Below are 15256 nucleotides of genomic sequence, written 5' to 3' on the forward strand. Positions count from 1 at the left end.
TCTCTCTCTCTCTCTCTTCAAAACCCACACACCCACCCTTACCCTCAAACAATCAGCCGTTTCACATATCCCAAGGGAGATGACAAAGACAATAGACTTCATATGTGCAAATGGAAATTACCAAAAAACAAAAGTTATAGCCGCAAAGTCGAGAGTGTTACTAGCTGACCAATATCAAAAACCCGTTTATTGCACGATGCATACGACGGTGCACGTGTCAAATTCTTCATATATATAAAGCACACAAAGGTATTTACGCTCTGACTACAATGGTGCAAAACAGGTACCTTCTCTCGCATACATGGATGGATTGCCAATGATATGCGAGAGCGGTGTTGAGAGACCTAGTGTGCCACCCGACAATAGAAAGGGCTGAGAAATGCAGTGCCCCGGTATAAACTGTACGATGTTATGCATGGGAATGTCAATGTTTTAAACCATATCCAACTTGATGATTACTCATGCAAAGCTTTCTGTAACTGTTTCTCACCATCTTGCCAATACTAACAAGCTTTCCATCTTCTCGCTTCCTTACCACAATGAACTCTCTCCACTAATGTGGCAGTGCAGGGTACAGAGCAGTCCTCAAGTATAATGGTCTAGGACAATATCGCAAGGCTAGAACAAACAATTTCCTCTCCTTCATGCTGAAGCCATCCTCAAAAAACTATTATTAGTTTTGCTAGCTCTGGAAAATTTGCCCAATGAATGTGTGTGAAGCAGGCTTTATATTTCTTTCACCTTATTAGCTTTATTAAGCATTGTCGTCTGGGCAAGGTTTTGTACATATTTACCTCTGTATTTTTATAGAGCCTTTCCACCTATATTGGGGTTTCCAAATAATGTATTGGCATATACAAGAAAAATGTGTGAGTGATGTGTGCAAGCCTGGATTGATAGAGCAGAAATTACGTACAGAATCATTACAGCGAAAGTAAAGAAACAGGATGCTGTCAGGATAGACTGCACGCTAACACTCTTGGACAACAGAATGCCTTCTCCTTGGCTCTCTCTTAGGGGTTCGCTAGGTAATACCATAATACCTCTAGCCAAGTCTTTGCACCATTGATTTCCTTGTGCAATCTGTTAACCCTCACAAAGGGAAAGGCTTAGACTCCATTCTGTTTACCTGTCAAGACCAAACTGGACCGCCCAGTGAGGAAAACTGTTAGATAATTTAAGTTAATAGTGCTTTTTGTAAGACTATTTGAATGCGAAGCTACGTATATAATACACACACGGCTATCCCTCATTTTCAAAATTGGAATTGATTCAAGCAGATTCTACGAACTCATAAGTCTGACCTACACCTCGTCTTTGTCCATCCCACCCTTTGTCAGCGAGGATTACATCCTACACCTTGTCTTGTTCTATAGATCGAGAAGCAGGAGCCCACACCAAAATGCAGTGTAATCCTCCATTTATCGTGATGAGACTGCTAACACTCACAAACTCACTCAAATTCACCAATATTACTGCTACAAATAGGAGGATCTCTACCTCACAAACTCACTCAAATTCACCCAATATTACTGCTACAAATAGGAGGATCCCCAGCTCAAATTGGTCTCCCACAAGGATGTGCAACTCACGAAGTTGCATTTGAAAGATTGGAGTAACAAGTCTACATACCCTCAGAAGTTGGAGATGATTATTTGAGCTCTGGGCTGCATGAATTTGTCTTTTGTGCTCTTCAATTTTTTTTGCCTCATATTCGAAGTTTTCAAGTTCTTTTGCTGACTCTCCTAACTCTCGATACAGAGCTGCAAAAGTTTAATGAGAGGGTTAGGAATGTGCTGGAGCTGAGAAACAATGCCACTGTTCAAAATTGGAGGACACACCTGTCAGTTCAGAAAGAACTCCAATCTGTGTTGGAATATCATGTAACATCTTTGCAAGGGTTAGTGAGGATTTCAGAATATCGTAAGCCTGACCAGTGTCATGTAATGCAAGAGCTAAACTTCCAAGAACTGTCAAATATTGTGATACAAGCTGATGATTTCCTAGTTGCTTGTGTGTCAACTTTAGCCCATTTGAAAGCCTTGTCCTACATAAGAAGGTTCATTGATTTTAAAAACGTAGAAACCTAACCATCAACAGTTAGTGACAAACAAAATAAGCTGCAGATTTGATAGGGTTACAAACTTTAAAAGATTTCTGAGCAGTTCTAGATTTTTAAAATTACCCAGAAAATGTTGAGGCCAGAGTACGAGATACAATATTAACATGTTCTTAAGGTTGTTATGGTTCAATATTTGTTCACTTTTTTATACCATGCCACAGACAAATAGACCAAATCACAATCCCACCTAATCAAGGATCAAGCTCTTTACACATCCTGTCATATCATGGAACATTCGATGCATACACCTTCAAGCCTGATATTCTGTTTGCCAATGCTATTTCTGAAGTTGATATGAAGCTTATCAATATGGTTTGCAAGATTCTGACAAATTGCATGGCCTTTTACCAGTAAAGAGGATGTGATCGTAAGAATGCTAACCTTGCTTCTTGCAAGTTGTGTTGTTTCATCTGCAGAAGACCTGAAGCAAACCAAACTCCTGTTTTCTCTCGCACCCCAACATATGAGTCCATGGTCCTATATATGGGTCCTATCAGGTCCAATGCCTACAACAGAAGAGTTTTATAAATAGAAATTCGAACCACAAGTTGTTGAACATCAAAGAATTGTGCACAAAGCTCAAGTTCATCTTTGTTTCTGTTCATAATGGAAAGACTCCTATGCATGAGATACCCTCAAAAGAAAGGTTCTAGGCAGTGCACCATATTTGTTAGCAAGAGATCTTACTACCTTAGCTGTGTCTAAACATTACTTGAAATGCATTCTCAGAATAAAAGACATGAAGAAGATGCTTAAGCTGTGGACAGGTAGATTGATGCACATAATGTAAAGACATAGCATACTCTTGAAGCTTTTCTACGAACCTGTGAGGATGAATCAGCATCACCAATGCATATGTACGAGATGGCTGCATATACATGGCACATTGCTTGGCAACTCTTGCTTTCAGTCAGCTGTGAGGAATTGCACTATCAATAAGTTTTCCAGCATGGGTTCTATAATTAATTGTGTGCATATTTTCACTACAGAACCATGACATAAAGGACCCAACCTTCTCTACATAACTGATTATAGGCACTAATACTTCATTCTTTGTATAATTATCGTCACTCCAAATATTATTGTGTAAAGGTTCAGGAACCTGATACGCATGAACTTCAAACATGTTTCATATTTTAAAAAACTTGCAAGTACTTTAAGACCTTTTACTGCATAAGCACTTGAAAGAAGCAGACAGGCATTATGCAACCAAAGTTCCATCTAACTTAATGCTGTGAACAGACAAAAATCAGCTCAGGCAAGTTAGCTGGTTTTCTCCGCGGCTCTGGTTCTAGCAGACATAAGGGAGTTTGCCTTGGTTTTCTCACAATTAGATTAATCAACTCATCAGGCAGAAAACAACATCAGGCGAGTGGGGTCAAGACAAATATCAACCGGGGGAAGTCGGTTGGTTTTCCCAGTCTCTGACTCTACTACGGATTAGGGGGCCACCTTGCTTTTCTCACAATTAGACTGATTAACTCCATCTGGCAGAAAACAACACACCAGAACACAGCTTGCCCAGATGTAGAAACATAAGGAAATTACATGTAATAAGAGACTAATATAAAATACCAGGTTTCAGTAGCAAAAAACAAAGGTCTAAACTTTTCAGGGAGAAACTTGCTGTAGTACTGTTTAGGACATGCCGTCCGAGCACAAAGACACACACCATTGTTTTCTGTGAAATATTGTAATGATCTAAATTAATGTAGGATTAAAATGTCATTACAATTTACAAATCTTTCAGCATAGAATTTTTCTTTAATTCTAAAGCTAATATATCCTTTCAAAAGTTTGGTGTCATGCACTCTAGCAACAGCCCATAGGTGAATATGAAATCCTAATGAGGAACTTCAACACCTTTTCCATCAATGGGCCTCTTACAATGCCTTGGCTGTGGACACAACATATGCTAGTTTGGTAAGCTGGACAGACTTTCATATTCTCATTAAAGTAAAGTTTTCCATTTATTAAGAGAATCCAGCCTCAAAGCAGTGCTTTCCGGTCATCAATGTGGCATGATTGCACTGTTACGCAAAAACAATTTGTAATCCGGACAGTCCAACCAAATTTCCTGGTATTTCCAGTACATTAGGAATAAAAAGGAGCTTTTCACACATCCAGGTCAAATCATATGATTTGGACAGGTCATGATATTAGCAGAGCCTTTAAATTAGTAAGTTGTGCAATGCATTGTGTTGTCCAACAAGCTTAGAAAAGCTTGTTTGTGACTCCACTAAGCAATCCAATTTCTGTCTTATTCAGACATATGTTAAACTTTGCCAAACTTCTAACATGTATCATTAATTTTTCCTCTCGTATTTATGCTACAACTATACATATTTTAAGCATCCAATGTAACAAACACATTTAGATACTTAAGCTTCTTACATTTGCTGCTTCTAAGAAATGCAGAGCAGCCTCATTGAAGCATCCAACAGAGTGTGTATAGTGGCCTAACAAAGTCTGAATGGTTGTCTCACATCCCTGCAAAATTGTTGGAAATCGGCGAAACCAATCCACTATCTGCACTAAAGTCTGCATCACAACCATAAAATCATCAAATCAATGTTGAAATAAGATGAACACAACAGACCCATCTTCCTGTACCACATAATAAAGTTTCAAAAGAATGTGGTACCATAAGGAACTAATAAATGAATGTTCAAACTCACAAGCACAATTTGTTGAGTACAACCAATATCCTAGTGTAAACATGCAAAGAGAGAGACAAAGTTAGCAACTACATATTGCAACTGCATGATGAAGGTGAGTATTCACTGCTCTCTGCTGAAATACACAGCAGCTGTGTTGTCCACATGACAATCTGCACAAAAACTGTGATTATCCTGTCATGACTTGTGAGCTGCCACAAGGTCCTTGAATGCTGAGCCCCACCCTGTGTGTGACTGCACCTGCTCTCTCCAGCTGCTGCCACCTGCCCCCTTGCTACCTCTACTCGATGCAGCCTGCCCCATCCTGCATCTGTGCCTGTCCCAAACACACCACCTTGCCCCATCCTGCGCCAATGCCTCTCCTAGCCACTCGTATGGTCGATTGAACCAGACATGGGAAGTGAAAGATTCCATACCCACATGGAAAAGGGGTTTGATCCTCATTTGTTGGAGTATGCGTTCGTAGCTTGTGATCTTCTTCCTCGACTCTAATGGCATAACACGACTACATTCCACTCCCTCCATAGTTGTCCTTCACCTTTAGCATACATCTTCGACATCCTGTTGCCGATGGACTGCGCTTCAATCCCTTCACTATGAAGATTCCCTTCAAGTGTTGTTGCCTAATCAAATAGGACAGTGCAGTTATCTTTTGAACTTTGGCTCTGCTATATCAGCTTTGTTTAGTTAGCACGATTCAATGCTTCATCTTCTTCTTTTATGTTTTCTGAGCTTCTCTTCTCTCTCAGTGTTTGCTATACACACTGTGTTTCTCCCCACAAACCCTATAGTCTCTCTAGTTTCCTTTCAAAATAGTCATTTCTTGACACTACCTCTACAATAGGCTATTCCGTTCCTTGTCATGACAATCCTCGACCCCCCTACAAGCAATGACAACACCTACACCTCTATAATCTTCCCTTCGACATCACCTAAACAGCCCTTCCCCCTCATGGGTAGTACACTTGCCCCCATAGTAGGCCATTCTTTTCATTACTATGCCCAACTCTTGCCACAAGACTTTTATCGATTTGGGTTTTGGACAAACATGAGACTTGCGAATCATGGGGAGCTTCCACTTCGATTGGAGGTGGTGATTTTTAGGATTGGCAAGTCTTGAAACAGCAAAGTGCACTATTGACTCCTCTAGATGGGTAGAACTATTACTACATCCAAGCTTCCCACTCTTGCCAATACTTAGAGACTCAAGTGCAAGTCATAGCAGTGAATGTTACCCTATCTATCCACACATCTAGTTTGTTTCCTCCCCAAGTGTGAAGAAAGGGGCCAAGGTGGGCTTCGTCTAGGATAGGAGCATCTTGGACATCATCTTCACCTTCTTCAAGGCTATTGAGTGGGCTTGGTAGAGTAGCAAAAGGGTTGAAGTGCTAACCATGAATCAAAAATGTCTTTGCATTGTACAAATTAGTAAGCAACCAAATGATTATAGGGGGGAGAAGAGGTGCAAACTTTCTACTAAAGCAATTAATCTAACAAGGTTATACCCTAGCTTCTTATGTGATGGGGATGTGAAATTTTAAGATGCTCTGCTCTTGCCAATAACATTTCATTAAGATATTAATCAAATATGCAAGGTTATTTAGCACGTGAGACACATGGCAATTATTTCATGGTAACACACCAAGGACTTCAAGTATGTAGTTGGTGCCAAAGACAAAAGTTGTAATAAGTTATGCCTAATAGATACTAGGTAGTATCCGGTGTTAGATTTGGGCCTAGACCAATTTATTGGCCACTAATGCAAGTGGTGACATTAGAGACTAGGCATTAATTAATTAATTGATGTCAGTCTAAGGGCCAATAAGTGCTCAACGATACTTAAAAGACAAATTGGCCTAGCCAATTTAATTATTGATTGGTAAAATTAATGTTTTGAGCAATAGAATAATTATTAAAATTATTTTCAGAATTAATATTCTTAAAATTAATTTAATAAGTTGAATAATGCTAAAAAATAGGATTAGAAGGCTCCCACTTTTGGCAAAACTTACCCATCCAAGAGAAAAAACGTTTTTAACGGCTAGTGAAAGTCTATTTCAGCCATTGTGAGAGAGAAAGAGGCTGTTAGAGAGCAAGGAGAGACTGTTGATGTGATTTGCAGCCACTAGGGATCAACTCTACAGCATGTGACAACAATTTGGGGTCCTCCAAGAGCAAATGACAACAACCCAAGGTTCTTCTAGTGCAAACGATAGCATACAGGAGAGAGCAACAATCTTTTTGGTGGTCCTAAGCTATAGCTAACAACCTCCATGGTTGTTTAAGCAAGGTAGATGTAGCTTTTCAATGTTCCTCGCAATGAAACTCTGAAATTTCTCTCTCTACTACATTCTCTCTCGTCCCCTAGCCATCTCTCAAGTTATCTCATCATTTTCCAACAATTTAAGCCATGAGAAGAATAGATTTCAATCAATCTTTGTTGTAGACCCTAATTTATAGTAGTATAATTAGGGTTTTGGCAGCCACCTCAGGATGTATGTTCAAAGTTGAGATCCTAGGACTCGAATTCCACTACCCCAAATTGAGGAATTTCAGGGAGATTCAAGAGGCTAGCTAGCTAATATCAAATTTGGGACTGAATTTCTCTTTCAAGGAGCAATCCCCAAGCAAAGCAAGGGGCAAATTGGTTTAGAGGCTTACGGGTCAGTTTTGACAGCAAGAGACACTTGGATTAGTAGAGGAGATCAAAGGATCTTAGTTATACTCCTTCCATTTGCAATATAAGATAAATAAATACTGCAAGGGACACCAATTTTGGGACCAACATAGAGTCTAATATTCAAAATTGAAGTGGTAAAGTATGCATTTTTAGTTTAAATGAATTTTATGCTTGTTGTAATTAGTGCTTATTCAAGTTTCACCACCCTCTTCAAGAGGGAAAGTTGGATTCAAGATTCCATCACTCAGATACCATCAATTCCCTTGAATTGGTGGGTTGGAGGCACTTGATTAAAGGTTAGAAGCTTTGCTCTAGTGCTGAAATTATATTCAGCTGAGCATTATAGCAACAATGTCTTCAGATAGTGAGATGGAATCAAGCAAAGATTATGCCTCTCGATTCAAAAATTCACAGTGTTGGAGAAAATGCACTGCATGATCTTGGACAAGGCACACAACATGGATATCAAGCTGATAATGTTGGCTCAAACCAAAATGTGGGTCCTTTTGGGCCTTTAAAAAATGATGACCAACAAGAAGAAGAGAAATTTGATGACTAGTGTAAAGATTCGTTGAGGATAGCAGCTAAAATGTTAAAGGAGAGAGGCAAAGGCAAAAAAACGAAATTATCTTCAAGAGGTTCAAGATAGCAAGATGCGCCAAACAAAGAGCCAATACAACAACATGATGTTCCAAATGTAGATAGTGAGCATAAGCAAATGATGCTAGTGGGGCAATTAATGCATATGCAAGGCCAACTTGGAAGTGCTAATCCAATGCTTTTTGGACAATAGGGCACAGCATGTAAATATGGGGCAACCAAGGTACTTTTGTGGTCACACTAGTTTCAATGCTATGGTGGGCTAGGGACTGCATACAGGGATGTATGGCACAACTCCTTACGGTATGCACCAACCGATGCGTGGTGTGCAAGGCCCAATGTATCCAGGTATGGTTGAAAATATGCATAACCCCATGTATAGTAATGTTGGCATGATGCTAAGGCACAAAGTAGCAAGTTTTGCAATGTATATATGCAGCCCACTCTATTTGAGACTCATGATATTAATGGTGGTTATGCAAATGCTCTATATAATGTTGGCCATAAGAAAAAGTGTTGCTAAAAATGCATACAATGTATAGGAAAATGTATCTCGGTATGGCTAGTAGTATGCAAATTTCCATGCACAATCACATTGCAATAGTCCAAAGTATGCAAACAAGAATGTTTTCTAATGCATATGGTGCTCCTAGCATGTTAGGTACACGTAAGAAGCTAGTCAATTAGATGCAATGTTGCATATTAATTAAGTTGGAATTGCAACAACGTGAAAGTATCAAGCATTGCAATGCTTAAGGGGAAGAAAGGCCTACAACCTAGTGAAGGTTTGAGGCAAGTAAAGTTAGAGGTAAAGTTTCCATAAGCTTCTTTGTAAAGCTTTAGTATTGTTTCACCAATAGATTAAAAGTGGATGGAAGAGGATGACTTGGCAAACCATCCTCACTCATTGCAACTTTACCAAGTGGCCTTTCAATTAGAGACAACTTTAGTTCAGGCTCAATTACGTTTAGCAAAGCAAGGGTCCGAAGTATTCGAGATGCTTAAGGGGGAGGTAGCACTTCCACTTTGCCACTTGTGGACAATTCTCGTATGTAGTGGATCTGAGATGTATTCAGCATACATCCAAGGTATTGTGCTGATAGTATGTTTGCCATGGGGCCACTACTTAGTGTACTAGTCATTGTGAAATGTATACAAATGAGTATGGTAATTACTGCAGCTCTGAGACTATACTTTTGCATCAGTTTGGGATTAGTTCATGATCAGTTGGGCAAGAGTATTTGCCTCAGTTTTAAGATCAAATTTTGAATAAGTTTCAACTCAGTTTTTGATTATTTGAGAACCGTTTATGGTCACTTTTGGGATCAATTTTGCATCAATTTATGCAATCAATTTGTGATTGGTTTGGAATTACATTTGCAACAGTTTGTGATCAATTCTCAAGTAAGCAAGTGATTAGTTTATAATCAGATTATGCTAAGTTTTCAAGATTTACAACTGGTTCCATGGACAGCAACATGTTAGTAAGTGTCATTGATAGTTTCAACCATGGTTTTTGCTAAGAATATGCTTTACTATTGAGAAACATGAGTTATGATGCATCCAATGGGTTTCTAGCAACAAAATCTAGGCTGATTCTCAGTATTATCTAATGTTTATGCAAGCTGAAAATTTTCAATAAGCTTTGGGGCATATAGCATGGTTAGACTAGGGTAATCACGTCCGATAGCGTCCGATTAGTATCGTACGATACTAGTACGGTACTTGTCCGACTAATAAATCTTGGACCTGCGTCCGATGAAAAAAATTGTACATTTATTTTAATTCCTAAATTGAATGTTGGGACTCAAAGTAATACACTTTAAACATTTAGAGACTTTATCCTAGAAGTTTATATATTAAGAGCTTGAGGATAGAGAGGATGGCCGATGGAGAGCTTGAAAGTGGAGATAGGTGTTGGTGAAGGAGAGCTTGAGGGAGTGGGGTTAGAGAGCTTGAGGAGAGAGAGTTTGAGAATAGAGAGCTTAAAAGTTGAGCTTGAAATTTGAATTTGAAATTAAAGAGAGAGAGAGAGAGAGAGAGAGAGAGAGAGAGAGAGAGAGAGATTTGGGATATATACAAGTGTGTGGTGGAGAGGAAGCCTAAACAACACCTACAATTTACCCCAAAAGTGACCCCAAATGGTCACAAATAGGCACTTGAAACAGTCGAACAGTTTTCATCAGAGGTCATACTGGACAGGACGGATCGAAAGAGTTGACCCCTCCATCGGACGTGGACAACCGTTAGACTTGTGATTGTGATGCCTTATGGAAATTCTCATACGGTTTGGTACAATGTACTGCAATCGAGGACGATCGCACTGATTTCGAGGGGGAGGTCTAACATGGGGACGTGAAATTTCAAGTTGCTCTAATCTTGGCGATAACATTTAATTAAGATATTAATAAAATGTCCGAGCTTATTTAGCACATGTGATGCACATGAAACTCATTTCATGGTAGCAGACCAAGGACCTCAAGGATGTAGTTGGTGCCAAAGGCAAAGGTTGTAATAAGTTATGTCTGATGCAACTGTTAAAAATAAAGAGTCACTGTGCCTTTTACCATGTTTGGGTGTATACACACCCTTACAAAGGTACTTTATATATATTATTAGAAAAACCTAAAGTGGTATTTTGTCATTGTACCCACACATGGAGTGTTACACTCTCTCTCTTCCTCACTCTCTACTCTACACTCCCTCTCTCATTGTGCATATCTCAGTCGCACTCTGTCTCGATCCTCACGCACTCAACAACAAATTGGTATCAAAGCGCAAGGAGTTCACGCTTCTCGATGCAAGCAGGAGAGGCCACATCAGCATTGGAGGTATGTCGACATGATCAAGCAAGTGGGCCTGGCGAGTAGGTGGTGGACTACACAATGAGGCCGTTGTCAAGTAAAAAGGCAACTGCTTGACACAAGTAGTCGACAAGCACAGGACCACGCGACCCTGTGACAAGTGGTTAGACGGCACGTCGCAGTCAACACTCGACGAAAGTCACAATCAGCAAGTTGACAAGGATGGACCAACGCATCTAGTGTTCAGATTCGATGGCAACTTTTTCGACTATTTTTTATATTAATTTCTCAAATATGTTCCTCTTCCACTGACGGGCATTCACATGTTCGTGCACAATGTGCAATTTTGACCTGAAAAACTGGGGCTTTTCTTGGATTTGGGAATTTTGATGCAAAACATGACAATCTAACTTAAAAATTACAAATTTGGTGCACATTTGCTTGGGAAATTTGAGGCTTTTCACATTTTAGTGAAAAATTTTTAATTTCATTGAAATTTATGCACACCGGACCCGAGAAAATTGGGGCTTTTATAGAATTTCATCAATATGTGCAAGAATTATCTAGTATATGCACTTGGGTCAAGTATTGATGCAATTAGGGCAATTTGGGACACATTTGCCTTAGGAAATTTGGGGCTTTTGACCGCAATCATCAAATTTGTGCTCGTAGAAGGCTGGCAATCAAAGCTCTGAGATGATGTGTTGAATGAAATTGATGTATTTTTCGGGCAACTTATTCAAGAAGAACGTAACTTGATTGTCGTCTGACTTTGGAGAGCCAATAGTAGCGAACTTGGCAAGTACCCGCCTATATTCAACCAACTTGACTTTCAGATCATCCCCTTCCTTAATAGAGAACTCTTGAAGCTCATAATCAAGATTTATGCGCCGAGTACGATCTCGGGCCGCATAGCGATCGAGAAGGTGACTCCAATGCTCTGACGCGAGTGGAAAGTATTGTAACTGAGAGAGAAACTAAGGAAGCAATCCTTGTATCAACTCAACATTGATGGTTGTGGCATTGCAGGCTCTCCATTGAAAAATGTAGTCAAGGTGAGCTAGGCTAGGATCCAGCATAGACTTTAGACCAATGACGAGGTCCCAAAGACCCTAAGACTCAAGCACTGTTACATGAAATTCGACCAAGTGGTGAAATTTGACCCGTTAAAACGAGTCTTATCCATGAAGGCATTTCTGGCCCTTGCAACAGGAGTGGTAGTGCTCGGAGATGGGTAGTGTGAAAAAGTGTCATAGGGGTAAGATGGGGGAGTGGAGTGCACTTGGGAATGGGCCCCAAAGTGCCCACCAAGCATACCGGTAGTGTGCAAGGTGGATCCATAGGTAGGGATGGGCTAACTAGGCATGGGCATGGCAGCCATATGAGTAGCCCATGGTGGAGGTGGGATGGAAACACGTGGAGCAGAAGATGGAAATCCCTACGTAGGTGTAACCCAAGGTAAGAGGGATGACGCACCATAAGCCGAGGATGGAATCCCATGCATCTAAGTGGTCATGTGAAAGGTGAATCTAGGAGTAGTGAGGGGGATGCCCATCACAGCTGTCCCAAGTGCTATGGGTGTGCTCATTTGCAGAAAGGTGAGAGGCACTGTGTTAAAGGGTGGCATTCCCCCTACTGAAGTACCATGGTGTAAAGAGGTAGAGAATGGGGTAGAGAAGGAGAAGGTGCTAGGAGCGGAGATGGAAGATCCACCCTAAGGTGTGTGAAGTGGATGTGGAGTGTAATCCCAGATTTTGAAAGAATGAAGAGAGATAATCAAGGGTGGAGGTAAAAGAGGGTGGGATGGGAGGGAAGTGAGAAGTGTGTGTTACATAATCAAATGAAACAGAAGTTGTAGATATACTTGAATTTCATCTGCTTCATGAGCCCCTCTATTAAAGTTCACATATGCAAAGCCATCCGGATTTTGCACCTCAAAAGAAGAAATAGGCGAGGGCTTTGATTCATTCAACTCAAAAGGGTTGTACGAACCTGACACTGGACCTGGCTGAAATGATAAAGATGGATCGCTAGATGCTTTAAGTGCCGTATGTCCTCCATGATCGGAGAGATAGCCAGCCTCACCAACCGGTCCGAATGTGGTAGCAAAGCTTGTAGGAGGGGTGTAAACATTATTGTACTTGTTGCGATAGTGCACCTCAAAGTCCTCCTCTGCCATGTTAGTGAAATCTAGAATAGGAGTAGAAAAAGAATATGAGGATGAAAGTGGAGTGTCATCCTCCTCATCAAGTTCATAATGCTGTCTCAGGGCCTCCAATGATGTAAAAGCCTTGAGCACCAAACGCAAGTAGGAGAAGCTATGAAGATGGAAGGCAGCCCCCAAATGAGTGTAAACGCAAAATGTGGATGTTGCCTGGATGAGGAGGAGAACCAACACCTATTGCCTGGAGAAAGAGACACCAAACACAAGTAGCTGAAGGTAATGAAGATGCTGGCGATGGCTGAAAGATGTCAAACACAGCCTGGAAGAGGGCGTCAAATAGTGGGCGACAGCGTGGAGGAAGGCGCCAGGGCACTACAAGGGCTGAGAGCTGGCAACATTCTCGAAGGCTGGACAGCCACATAGAGATAGATTGGTGGCTGAAATCTGCACTAAAGGGTGCGAAACCTGCACAAATGGGAATGAGGCTGAATGGGGGCAGCCTATCTATTTATAGATGTTGAAGGGTGCCCTAAAGAATTAAGGTTTTTGGGGGACGACTGAAAGTCTCTCGGAATGCTCCCCTTTTTAGGGTTTTTCATTAATTGAGTGTGTTTTGGGGCTGTTTTATGCTAATCAACTGCAAAGCGTGTTTTAGCTCAACATGCGGCTGTTATGACAGCCGTACACTTGATTAATTGGTCACCAAACAAGTCTTTTGGGGGGGGGGGGGGGGGGGGGGGGTATGTATGGTAATTTATGGGTGGGAGGGCGGTGGGTAGGCAAACGACCTTTGTATGCTCACTTGAGAGTGTTTGGCTGCAAGGCATTTATGCACATTCGCAAGAAAGAACGCACCAAACTTGAGCTAAAGTCCTGTAAATGTATTTTCCTAGCATATGGTGATGAGGGTGAAATGGGATATAGGCTATGGTATCCCGAAAAAAGGAAAATTGTACATAGCAATGATGTCATCTTCCCGGAAAATTGCATGCACAAATAGCTAGAAAAGACTCAGGAAGTCAAAAGGGTTGTATTCCAAGAAGATCTACTGATAGGACAGCAAAGAATGCCCGCTAGACAACAGCAAATACCCGCTGTATTTTGGCCCTGAAAATGCAAGAAATGATACTGAAAATGATCAACAAAATATTGCCCATGATGTACCACAAATTCAGCAAAAACAGAAGCCTTTGGAACAACGAGAACTAGTTGTATAGCAACGTTTCGATATGGGGGGGGGGGGGGGGGGGGGGGGGGGGGAAGAGAGCGGGGGGAAGCCATTGGTGTATTGTTGCCTTCATATGTGGAACTTAGTGCAGATGATAGTCCTACATCTGATGATGAAAATGTTGAGATGGCTAAGATTCCTTATGCTTCAATTGTTGGTAGCTTGATGTACGCTATGGTTGCTACACGTCCTAATATTGCATTTGTGGTGGAAGTGGTTAGCAAGTACATGGCATATCCTAGCAAAAAGCATTGGGAAGCAATGAAGGGTATCATGAGATTACTTAAGCGCACAAAGGACTTGTGTATCTACTTCGGGAAGCAAAAGTCATTGGTTGTTGGCTTCACGGACGAAAACTATGCTGGTCATCCTAACTGCATGAAGTCTACTTCAAGATATGTGTTCACGTTCATAGGGGGAGCAATCTCTTGGATATCTAGGCTGCAAAAGTGTGTTGCATTGTCTACTACAGAGACAGAGTATGTGGCTGCCACTGAGGCATACAAGGAGGCTTTATGGCTTTCACATCTGGTAAGAGAGCTCGATATTACAAAGGTTTCTATCCTTCACTGTGATAGTCGAAGTGCTATCATGCTAGCACCGAATCCTGTCTTTTATGCAAAGACAAAGCTCATACAAGTGAAGTATCATTTTATCAAGGATGTAGAGCATTAAGCTTATCAAGGTACATATCGATGATAACCCTACAGATCTTCTCACGAAGCGTCTTCCAGCAGAGCAGTTTGCTCATTGCCACCAAATGATGGGGATTAGATAGTATTTGTGTATTTCAGCTTTGTACATGCATAGACTGAACCAATTCATTCCTCTACCTTCAAGCACATTGCCTTTAAACAAGAGGTTGTTGGGAATAAAGAGACACTATGCATTTTATAATGTTCAGGTGTGTACACACTGTTACGCATGTACTTTATATATATTATTTAAAAAACCTAAAGTGATACACTTTGTCATTGTAC

The 15256-nt window shown here is 40.8% G+C and overlaps 1 protein-coding gene across 3 annotated transcripts in view; it reads right to left on the reverse strand.

Annotated features, from left to right (window-relative positions):
- Positions 1–279: 279 nt before the first annotated feature.
- LOC148014461 (Tetratricopeptide repeat (TPR)-like superfamily protein) overlaps positions 280–15256 on the reverse strand; it is a 139018-nt gene continuing 124041 nt past the window's right edge. Inside the window, exons 8-13 of one of the 3 annotated variants that reach the window (XM_087666749.1) lie at positions 4517–4663; positions 2947–3036; positions 2504–2628; positions 1842–2047; positions 1633–1763; positions 286–1143 (exon numbers count right to left, since the gene is read on the reverse strand). In XM_087666749.1, the coding sequence (XP_087522875.1) occupies positions 1126–1143; positions 1633–1763; positions 1842–2047; positions 2504–2628; positions 2947–3036; positions 4517–4663 (717 nt within the window). In that variant the 3' untranslated portion in view covers positions 286–1125. Of the gene's footprint in view, positions 1144–1632; positions 1764–1841; positions 2048–2124; positions 2406–2503; positions 2629–2946; positions 3037–4516; positions 4664–15256 lie in introns of those variants that run through there. The other 2 variants (XM_087666750.1, XM_087666751.1) reach the window with 2 other exon arrangements.

This window comes from Lygodium microphyllum, chromosome 25 (assembly GCF_053477565.2).
Source record: "Lygodium microphyllum isolate KBCC chromosome 25, Lygodium_microphyllum_v1.1.10, whole genome shotgun sequence".
NCBI classification, from domain to species: domain Eukaryota; kingdom Viridiplantae; phylum Streptophyta; class Polypodiopsida; order Schizaeales; family Lygodiaceae; genus Lygodium; species Lygodium microphyllum.